This window comes from Plodia interpunctella, chromosome 28 (genome assembly GCF_027563975.2).
Source record: "Plodia interpunctella isolate USDA-ARS_2022_Savannah chromosome 28, ilPloInte3.2, whole genome shotgun sequence".
Taxonomy (NCBI): Eukaryota; Metazoa; Arthropoda; class Insecta; order Lepidoptera; family Pyralidae; genus Plodia; species Plodia interpunctella.
In genome coordinates, this window is record NC_071321.1 from 1,554,245 (window position 1) to 1,566,253 (window position 12,009).

Sequence of the window (12,009 nt, forward strand, 5' to 3'; positions counted from 1 at the left end):
TTTTTTTTTCTTTTCTTTTCTTCTTTGTGGCAATCAAACTTCTTCAATAGTGTTTATTTTTGCCAGTGTCGAGTTACATTGTTATTGGACGATAGGATAGACTTGAGCGGTGTTGAAGAATGCGGGCAATAAATACATATAATTATACAAGTTATAAAAAGTGTCTGTATACATACGAAGCAGTAGTAAGGTGCCTTGGGTAGATCCATGCGATGTTTCAAGTTAAAACACTTCTAATAAGGTATGTGGGCTGACCACTATGTATAAGTGGTGATATTAACTTAAATCTTCGCATAAAGGATCTATCCAAGTTACCATATATTACTGATTTGTGCATATACAGGGTTACTGGTATCAAATGCAAAACCTCTAAAGACTCTGGGTACACCTAAACGCTTTTTTTTTCATATAAATAAAACAATCTAATTTGCGATTCTACACATCTTAACTCTATGTAAAAGCCAAGCAACGCGAGACAGTACAGTAGCGTTATGTAGCGGAATCGAACGTAGAGTTAACGTTTTATAGAAACTACATTAAAGCTAAAAAAATATTTTTTTTGTTTGTATTTATTACCTTATGCGCCTTCGGAAGGTTATGCGTCAGATACCAGTAACCATGTATAGGTATTATATACACTTATATACTTACTGCAATGGATTATAGATTTATAAGAGTTATAATTGCACTCAAGTTCAAAATAATTTGAAAATTGAACGGATGGTAAAAAGTGTTTACGCAACGGGTACTTTAATTAGTAATTACGTACGTAATTACATTAGAGAAAAGCTACCTTATGAAGCGAAGTCGCTTAACACGTTTCAACTGTTCATTTTTATTACAGACTAGCGGCCCGTCCTGGCTTCGCTCGGGTAAAAACATAATAAATTATAGACCTATAAATATATAAATAAATTATAAATATATAAATAATTATATAAATAAATTATAAACCTTCATCAGGAATCACACTATGTATTGGTGAAAACCGCATGAAAATCTGTGCAGTAGTTTTTTAATTTATCGCGAACAGACAGACAGAGGCGGCAGAGGACCTTGTTTTATGATAATACGTAAGGATGTTTGATGACTTTTGCAGATGGATCGTGATATAAAGTGTCAAGTGATGTGCGTTTATATAACGACTGTTTTCTCTTGCAATACAAATTAAAACATTCAAAAAAATGTACATACAATATTTTTGCTATATTTGTTCCGCATAAACTTGTTAGGGTCATCTATTTATTAATGTTTATTGATTTTAAAATAATATACTTATTTTTAAAGACTGTACATACCAACCTTATATTTAGTGTTGCCATTAGGTACTAACCTAGCACCATTTAATTAAAACATATTATTTAATCATTCATTTATTCTTGTAAATAATAAGAACAGATTACAAAAAAGTTATATATTCATTTAGTTGATAACTTAATTTAAATATATTTAAAAAATGCGTTTTGTTAACTGATATCGTTGATTCCATTGAATTTTCGCAAATATGGACGTATATGTTTTAATCCATAAAAATTCGTGGACAAATTTGGTTTCAATACTGAGGATTGATTTTTTTTGCCCTTTTTTTCTAATATACTGTGATCGGATATTGTTTTTATTTTAATTTAAAAAAAGATCTCGTTTGTGATAATAATCTAATTTATGGGAATAAAATCGATTCTCAGTGTCTACAAAATCACAGGGCTACATTTGTTTTAAGTAATATGTGGTTAATGTGTCAGCTTATATATTTATATATATATATATATATATATATATATATATGTATATGTTTAAAATATGGTAACACTGACTCGGAATTATGTTAGGGTCGTTTTTTTGATAGTTTTTGTGCGTGAAATAAATTGAAACTTTCATAAAAACCATTTTATACAAACACGATGTGAATGTCCCGTTTTTTTTATTATTTTACTTTCCTTTAATTTGACTTGAAATTTTTACTGAATATCTCGGACACTCTTAAGCAAATGAGAACCTATATACGTTCATTCTGGTACAATATGTTTCTATTTTAACACAAACACTGCAATATTTATTAGTTATTTGTTATATTGGGGTTAGTCTTTCTTTCATCTCGTTGACTTGTTTCAAAATTACGACGTCTAGGTGCTTTTAATTTTATGAATTAAAAAAAAAAATGTCAAAATGAATTCACATTTTGAACAACACGTAAGCTATTCGATATTTGTGAATTTTATAGACGGAATACGCATATAAAATAATAGGAACCTTATGTTTACTGTTAAATATTGCATTAATCAATTTGTTATAAATTTTCCATAAATTGTTGCAATATTTGCAGACTTGTTACACCCCCTGAATGCAAATTTTACTCGTATACAATTTTTTTTTGTATAAAGATTTTGATAAGTCAAATTTCCCTAATAAAATGTGACTTTAACGAAATAACTCCAAGGCACGTACAAAAAAGACGTAGTTTTTAAAATTAAAAAAAAAAGTGTACATAAAATTGTATCAACTGCCAGGGAATCATAGAGTAGGTCATTTGTTATCGAAACTTTTTTTGTAAAATAACATTTTATTTCAGTTTCATAATGGAAGGAGTTTTTTTTTTACTATTAGTAGTTTTTAGTTTTTTTTTATCCGTAAAATAAATAGAATTTGTTTATAGTATTCATGTGTGTTTTATTATTTTAAAAGTTGTTTTATAACCTACAATAATTTATACCTTCGCAATACAAAACTGCATATTACACTAAAAATGTTAGTAAATACAGAACGCGTGATGGTAAATAACTCTTGTATTATAAAAAATTGTCCTTTTGCCGCTTGTGTCTGTCATACAGACATGATATACCCAAAATAAACCCACATACATGATAAACCCAAAAACTTTTTACGCCAATAGATTAGATATATTATCGTTTTACCCGATCAAAGCCGGGACAGGTAATATATAAATAGTTATGATCAAACTAAAATTTGATTACTTTTGGAAAAGGAATGTTATGTTTTTTAGTTATAAAGTAGACCTTCGCAGACACGTTTTCACGTCAAATTTGACATTTCTCCAAAAGCTACAAAGTACTGACAGATATAAAGAGGCGAATGAATCTTTAGATTATTTATATCAGTGGTTCTCAAACTTTTTTAGATGAAAATAGCCGCCCTAGAACAGGAGTACTCTTGTGAATGTCGTAAGAGGCGACTAAAGGACACCTAGAGCCCTAATAGCATTCTCAAAGAGGGTTGACGTCAGGCAGACCAGTCGGTTGTAAACTCATAGCCAAGTCTTCGAAATCGGGGCGTCACATCTAAATGTAACCGTGAACACCCAAAGAAGAAAGAGAAGAAGGCACAGAAAATATAGTTCAACCTGGATAACTTCTGAATATGATAGTTTAAACTTTGGATGTAATGACGGTTACATGATATATCTGTAAAAAAATATTAAAATTTTCAATTCAACTTTGTACCTCATTATCTCGGAAACTACTGATTTCCCAGGCATGGTTTCTTGGGGAAAATGTTCATATTAATGTGGAGATTACGTGGGTTTCGGCTATGTCGGAGGTAATGTTACACCCTGTATACTATAAATGGATGTACCATTTGACATTTGACAGTTTTGTATCACGTCAAATTGCGTAGTTTTGTCTCAATGATCAAGACAACAGGACAGGACAAGATTAGGACCTCTGCTGCCTAATATTCCTCAAGACACTCTGAAGGTTACAGGTTTGAACCCGGTCAGCTCAAGATAAAGTCATCGTCCATTCGATGTTCAATATGAGATACTTTAGGCGACTTTAATAAAATCTGTCACCAGCAATAACACACTCCTATGAATGAAAGAAATCTATTTTAAAATATTAGCTTTTGAGTTAGTATCTCATACCATAACACTAGTCTCGAACTTTGGGGCTAACTCAATCTGTGTGATTCGTCCCTATACATTTTGAAGTGAAAAAGCTTCTTTAGCGGCTTTGTGCACTTTATGTGATTGGTTGAATAGAAAATGTGAATCTCGCGTCAGGATACGTGACCATCGAAAATTCGTAAGATGTCAAAAAGTTAATATCCAAGTTTTCCAAAAAAACGTGTTCGTCTTCTGTTGGCACAGTGCCAGCAGAAGATGAACACGTTTTTTTTTGTTGTATAGTAATGAAGTAGTTTTATTTTATTTTATGTATTTACGAATAACTCGACAGTTTCAACTCTTGTAACATGTCGTAAACAGTTTCGACCAGTCTATATTTCATGTTGAATGTCACACGGCGCGCGTCAACCGACCCGTACGACATGTTAAGCGTGAACAGGTCCGGGAAGAACTGGAACAAGGGCATAGACAATAGGCTGTAGACGGAGGAAACTGTAGACATATTCCATTTGAAAAAAAAAAGAAGACTTTTCAACAACAATCAGTTGGGACAAACTTGCTTTTTTTTAAAAAAAATATAGTAGCCGCACTGAAAATAAGTAAAAAAATTCATTTTAAATATCGTCGTCTAATTTTTTTTTCAAAATAAAAAGCAATTTTCAAGTTATTTTTCAATATTTCAATATATCATTATATTTTTTTCAATTGATTACTTATCTATACTATTATAAAGAGGTAAGCGTTTGTGAGTTTGTATGTTTGAGGCGGGTAATCTCCGAGACTAGCAAACAGATTCCAAAATTCTTTCACCATTATAGCCTATATTTTATCTCAAAATTCCCACGGGAGCGAAGCCGCGGGCAACATCTAGTTTATAATATTTCAACAACTTACTCCTAAACCCATCATTGGCTGCAGGTTAAGCTCTTGCACGGTTTCGTTGCATTTCAATATGGTGGCGCGCTGTGGAGTCACATATAGCAGCTGAAGTTTCGCCTGGAGAGATATTCATGGATCATCATCATCATATCGAGTGTGTTATTGCTAACACTGGTGTCAGATTTTATTCAAGTCGCCTAAAAGCATCTGACATGACTTTTACGACTATTTACCTCCATTTAGTGGCAGGTAGTCGCATACTGTGTATAGTGAACTAAATTGTCCACCAGTGTGCAGGTTTCCTCACGATGTTTTCCTTACTACGAACCTGAGATCTTTCGATCCACAGGCGGGCGTCATAACCATTACACCCCCACCGCTACAAATAATTCATGGATCATTAACGGCCCATACTAAAGATGTCAGCGTCACGTCTTTAACCCCTACGGGGCAGACAGAGTCAAGAGTTCAAAAAATATAGGCCATATTGAAAATGCAGACCTTGACCAGCATGGAAGACTACACTAAAAATAACCATCTTTAGTGCGTAATATTTTCGTGCGTTTTTTTGACTCAACATGGCCGTAGTATGGCCGACTCCAAATAAAGGGATATGACGCAAGAAAGAGAAAATAAATCATTTCTTTAATTATGAGGTAGGTGCATACTTCTCGTTTCTTGTCAACAGCTTCTCTTAGTTGCATGATAATCGTGCGACTCCCAGCTGTGGCATTCCACCTAGAATATTCAAGATCTTCTTAAAATTATAAGTTTATTTGAAACTCTTCTAGTTGGTTAGTATATAACAACGTGCTTAGCCTTTGGGCTCCGACGCTCAACCGGGAAATCGCTCAGATGAGAAAATATCCTTAGCCTAGTGTTATGCCCTCTACACACTATCGCTCAAGACAGATCACGACGCGAATGCAGGAACAGAAGCGTGCGAGCGTTTCGAACTCCGCCGCGGGCTCTCATTAGTGTTTATTAAATTGTACCATACACAGTAATCAATTTAATTATCCTATTTTGTTAATAGGTAAAGTACTGGTACAATGCTAATTTTGTAAATGTTTTAATTAAAAAGAAAAGATTCTTTATTTAAAAAAAAAATGCGCCGCACTAATGAAACGCTACACAAATTCACCGAGTACGACTTTGCTATTCACATCTCATCATCGAGTCGACTCGCAGTGAGACGCAGCTAGCCAATCACAGTGTGCCATCGTGACACAACGACAACCATACCGCTCGTTTTGTCTCACTTCGAATCGATTCGATAGTGAGAAGTGAAATGCAAATCCGTACTTCGCCCTCTGCTCACATATGGGTTTACGTTCACTATTTACCCGGTTTTTTACCAAACAGTCGATGAGTTTGCGCTGGACTTACTAAATGGAAACGAAAACGGATGTTACTAAACGGAACGAGTGGAACATACGTACATAAAAAAATCTATTACATTACTAATTAAATAACATAAGAAATAATTTAAATAATAATTTAATTTAAATATTTGACATAAAATCAATGACCCTTTATTAAAACCACACAAAATTATCAAGGAAAATTAATAAAGCATACACGTATGTTATTGGTTTTATAATATAATGGCCCTTCTCTCATTGCAGCGCCTGTCAGGGCCCTTAATTTGTTCTAATACTTGGAAAATACCTATATTGTACATTAAGAACGCAATAAATGATTTAATTTGGGCTGTTTGTGACTGGACTTACCTGCTCCATTGAAAGTTGTAAGCTCTGGACAAGAATGCCATCGCGTGATAGTTGTGCCTCTCCGCCACCCAGTCCTTCGGGCAGCTGCCCTCGATGTGGTTGTGCGCATCGAAGTCGGGGAAGAAGTCGCAGGAGGCTGCTCGCATTATCTGTGCAAATAACCCACGGAAATCAATCATAAATCCGGCGTTTCAATTGTTCACAGCTGCAATGGTCGTGGCATAAATGTAGCGTAATCGGGCGGGACTAATTTCGTTTTCCGTTCGATGAGAACCGGAGCAATTCCCAACTCATGTATCACGGACACCGCGCATCGTCACACGTCTTTTGCTAAAATAATAGCAGGTAAGGCGTCACCTCTGCTTTTGCTTCGCGATGAAATCAATCGTAGGTAACACAAATAGGATGGCAAGATCAAAACTTCTCTAATCGTAAAGTGTGCCCAGTTACAATACAACCGCGTGAGGCCGAGAAGCCAGGGTAAAAAAAAACATACTATTTTGAAGATTAGTCTGAATTTACACGGATGTTTAGTCACGTTCATTTCGTGCTCAGCTCATGCTTATCACATTCAATATGTCAGGTTCTAAGCAACGTATCGCGATTAAACCTATTACCAGATTCTATAAGTTAGACCATCCGCTATACTGTGAAAACCACATTAAATTCCAATCAGTAGTTTTTACGTTTTGCGCGAACAAACATAGTCCACTTTACAGTTTTATTATATGTATGTATAGATATAGATAGATATATATATATATAGATATTTATTAGCCAACAAAGTTGTGTCCCTTAGTCGCATCGTCAACATCCAGAGTAGGACACAGAGTGACCCTACTCTAGGAACTACACGTCACTGTTCGGGTAACACACTTTATTAAACTAACTGTTTTCCCGCGGCTTCGACCGCTTAATTGCCCTCGGGATCTTCTTTATCTTCGTATTAAAATGGGGTTGGTATAATTGGAATAAAATATCCACAGCGCATTTAAAATACATTTAGCGTCGCCTATAATAGAATACAGGTTTTTCGCAAATCCCACAGGAACAATAGTTTTTTCGCCATAAAAGGTAGGTACCCTATGTCCTTCTCCATACTCTTATTTATATATATATGCGAATACGCTTATTTATATATTTTCAAGAAGATTGGTTGAGTAGATAACGCGTGAAGATGTAACAAACAAACAAACTTACTTCCGCATTTATAATATTTTGTTGGGATACCTGCATCATTTTCTTAACGCTGTAAGGCTTATTGTAGTGATCCTTCAGAGCGTTGGTGGTGGAGTTGGCGATGAACTTCAGTCTGACGGTGTTACCCAGACAGAGCCACGTGATCGTCACACACACACCCGTCACCGTTATGATAACGCCTTTGCTGAAAAATTAATGAGATTACTCCTAGCATACTCTAGCGCCCACCTTTTTATTTTATTTATTTTTATTTGACGACTTCGGTGGCGCAGTAGTAAAGTTCTTGCCACTGAACCGAGAGGTCCCTGGTTCGAACCCCGGTTGGGTCATGATGGAAAATGAGCTTTTTCTGATTGGCCCGGGTCTTGGATGTTTATCTACATATGTATTTGTTATAAAATATAGTATCGTTGAGTTAGTATCCCATAACACAAGTCTCGAACTTACTTTGGGGCTAGCTCAATCTGTGTGATTTGTCCTAATATATTCATTTATTTATTTCTAAGGGAAAATATCTGTACAGATTATGCTACAGAAATGATTTTAGTAGAGTGTATTATAGTTTTCTATAATACAATGTGGTCACAGTAGACTGAAAGGAATTTAGTGGCCCCCGTTTTCGGTTTAGCTTTCTAGAAAGAAGAAAGAAAGAAAATTTGTTTATTTGATGTCACAAACTGAAATCTAAATTAATATACATGAATTAACAATCTGGGTGTATTTTTGTATATCAAAAAGGCCTCCTCTCAGCATAATGTTGCGGTGAGAGCCACAACGTTGGTCTTCCGAGGACACCTTTGTACTAAAATTCTATAAATATGGCATAATATTTGTTAAATATTTATTTTAGTTTAAGTGGTACACTTTGTAATAACAAGGTTATATAAAGGAATGTCTCAGTTTCAGTTGTTCCTTGTAAATTGGAGATAACGCTGATTTTTAGACAATATGCTTACGTGTAAGTGTCGGGTTTGATGTCCCAACTCTGGTACGGCAAGTTACTATACCTCAGCGTAGCTATACCGATAGGCCCTGGTAACATAAAACATCTTAAGGTGATATATCGCGCACACTAGTGCCGGCATCACATTTTTCTAAATATCTATTATATAATAGCGAAAACGAAAAAAATATGTTACCATTTTATGCTTCACTAGATAAAGGATTTTGTAAGAAAGAACTTTAGTTTTTCGTAATACAAAATGTGGGCAATTGTGCCCACATTTTGCGACAATCGCAACAATTTGCGAAATGAAAAAACATTTCGCAAATTGTTGCGAAATGTTTTTTTGGTGGCCCCACCAAATTGTGGTTGGTCAGTGCGCGGTGGGACGTCGATTCATAGACGTAACTGATTGTGACATACAGTCCCGTGGGGAACGGGACGTATAGGTACTGGTAGGTAGGGTTGAATCCCGTTACCGTGCTGATTTTCTTAAAATAATTCAAAAATCTTTATTCTTTATTATTATTTAAATAGTTTACTACCGATTTCTAAAGCGCAGGTGAAGAAGATGCGGCACAACAAATTTCATCGCAGCCTTTTCTCTAAAATCGATAAGACTATATTATTATGATTTAGGCATTTCCTTGATGTGACCATTCTCTCTCTCAGGACCGGCAAAGCGCGTGCGTTTCAAGCGTCCATTTGTATATATGGTGAGCGCTTTTCATCAGGTAGGCCGAATCCTACTTGCTCGTTCAGTAGCATAAATAAAACTTACACAACACGCCTGTCCTGAACTGAACAGTAAACTTGTCTTCGTTGAACTTAAAGTCGTTGATATAGTTGCTAGTCCAAAGCTTCCTCGCCTCCTGCCACTGGCAGACCACCGGCGGCTCCGACCACATTACATCTTGGGGAAGTCTGTTAAACGAACACTTCTATTCATTATCATTTAAGAACGTCATTCTTGTCGGTGGAGTTCCTTCGTTCTCATTCCATCCTTAGCTATTGTTTGGACTAATATAATGAATAAAATGCGAAAGTTTGTGTGGATTTGTATATGTATGTTTGCTACTCTTTCACGCAAAATCTACTGGACGGATTGTTATGAAATTTGGTACACGGGCAGAATATAACCTGGAATAACATATAGGGTATTTTTATCTCGAAATTCCCACGAGAGCGAAGCCCCGGGGCGCAGTTAGTCTATGCTATTATTATAAACAGGTAAGCGTTTGTGAGTTTGTATATTTGAGGCGGGTAATCTCAGAAACTACCGAACAGATTTAAAAAAATATTTCACCATTAGAAAGATACATTATCCAAGATTGGTATGGGCTATATTTTATCTCAAAATTCCCACGGGAGCGAGGCCACGGGGCGCAACTAAATAAATATGATTATTTCTTACAATCAGAACTCATTTACAAATATACTGAACTAGCTGCCTGTCCTGGCTTCGCTCGGGTATAACCGCAATATTATTATACACACACCTAAACCTTCCTCCGGAATCACATCATTTTCACTTCAATAATAAAAATATATTAGAAAACCAAGTAAAACTTTACTCAATAAACACGAGCGCCAGCTTCTCGTATTCAGCCTCAATCTTTTTCATCTCCGCTTCGATCTCCTCTGGTGTGCGCACGACGCCGGAGGGCGGAGGCCCGGGCGCCCGATACTGCACCTGGTACTTCATGGGCTGCAGGGCTTTGGGCAGTTGTACTGGGGAAGAAGTTCAACTAGGTACTAGTTTTTAATTAATTTCTTTATTAATAAAATATATTTAATCTATATTTTATTATTGTGATTATTTCAAAAACGATTAAACCGATTTTGATGCCCCACGAACCTAAAAAATTCTATTGACAGATACTACATACTTTTTACATTTCATCAAAATAACACAAACAAAGTTATCGTGTTACAAACATACGTACAAAAAAAAAAATTTTTTAACCAAGTCAATTTGTAGACTTCGCTCGCTCGGTAAATTAATTAAAACTATTTCATTAATTACAATTAATTAGGTTTTTTTTATTTAATAATAAAAAAAAAACAATTAAAATTATTTAATTGCATAAAATGTGCATCTGGTGAACAGAAAAACCAGTACAATTTAAATTTACGGTCGCCACATTGTTTTTACGTGCTATGATGCTATGAATCAGCATACCTAGTTTAGATCTGATGATATCTGTGTTGATACACGTTCGTAGGTTAATGCACCTTATCATTACTTAGATAACATGTTATTAACCATCATCAATTATTTCGTACACAACTTAAATTAGAATTAACGTCACAGTGATAAAGATCACCTCGTTTACTAGATTATGTCCAGACAAAACTTGATCTGTCTTGTTTGTCATCCCAACTAATATTAATCAAACAAGTAAACTTATTTTCGCATTGAAAGTAAGTTTGTTTGTTTATATGTTTGTTAGATACCTACCTCTTCAATTCAATTATAATTTCATTCAATATAATTAAATAGGAAGTAGGAGACATCAAATTGCAAGATTTGATTACAGACAGACAGGCAAACGTTGGGACAGCGGTGAAACTAAATAAAAGCTTGTAAAAAAATACTTATACCACTGCGTCACAAGCCTTTGGAAAATTTACGCAGGGGCCGTCATAAAAATGTGTGTCGTATGGAAATATAGAAATATTTTACACCAAGATTAGGTTGCGCGTTTATCGCGAAAAGATTAAGTGTAATGAATCATCTTGTTTCAGTAAGAAATCCACAGGTACAGTCTGTCAAGACAAGAAAACGGATTTATGACCGAACTACATTTTTTTGGCATTGCAGTATCAAATAGAATAGGAACTATTACTGCACATTTATCCCGCCAGAGTACAGCACTGTATGTTAGCTCCATAAAAGCTTTGCCGCCTTTTGCTATGTCGATTAATACGCTTATTTTAGAGTACTTTATTAATCCTTTCATTGTGTAAGCATTCGTTTATGAAAATATACAACAATGTAGCATATTCGGGTGCCGAAATATTGGGAAAAATCGTTTTGAAAACTTCGAAAACTATGGGATACGCTTCACGTTGTAAAATGTTCGAGCCAGTAAACGGCGTAAAGATGCTCCGAACACTTCACACGTTAAGACTTATTAAAATATGGACTTCATACAGGTAAGATCTTCAGACAAAATCAAGTTTATATCAGTTTATAACCACAGTTGATCAAATAATGCAGAACATAACCTAAAATAGTGTTATTATTTTCAGGATAATCTTGGATAAACAGGATAATTTTGCAACACCTATTATTTTTGCACTGGGATAAATATCTATCAAATACAAACCTTGCCTTTGAAATACAGATAAGATTACTTTTATCGTGAGATACCGATTCTCCATTAAAT

General features: G+C 35.0%; 1 protein-coding gene across 2 annotated transcripts in view; it reads right to left on the reverse strand.

Moving 5' to 3' along the window:
• Positions 1–935: 935 nt before the first annotated feature.
• The window catches only part of LOC128681839 (dynein axonemal intermediate chain 7 homolog), a 45,238-nt gene continuing 34,164 nt past the window's right edge, over positions 936–12,009 (reverse strand). The window contains exons 18-25 of one of the 2 annotated variants that reach the window (XM_053766062.2): positions 10,192–10,348; positions 9,399–9,541; positions 8,631–8,706; positions 7,705–7,858; positions 6,475–6,623; positions 5,410–5,479; positions 4,757–4,858; positions 936–4,313 (exon numbers count right to left, since the gene is read on the reverse strand). In XM_053766062.2, the coding sequence (XP_053622037.1) occupies positions 4,176–4,313; positions 4,757–4,858; positions 5,410–5,479; positions 6,475–6,623; positions 7,705–7,858; positions 8,631–8,706; positions 9,399–9,541; positions 10,192–10,348 (989 nt within the window). In that variant the 3' untranslated portion in view covers positions 936–4,175. Of the gene's footprint in view, positions 4,314–4,756; positions 4,859–5,409; positions 5,480–6,474; positions 6,624–7,704; positions 7,859–8,630; positions 8,707–9,398; positions 9,542–10,191; positions 10,349–12,009 lie in introns of those variants that run through there. The other variant, XM_053766063.1, reaches the window with a different exon arrangement.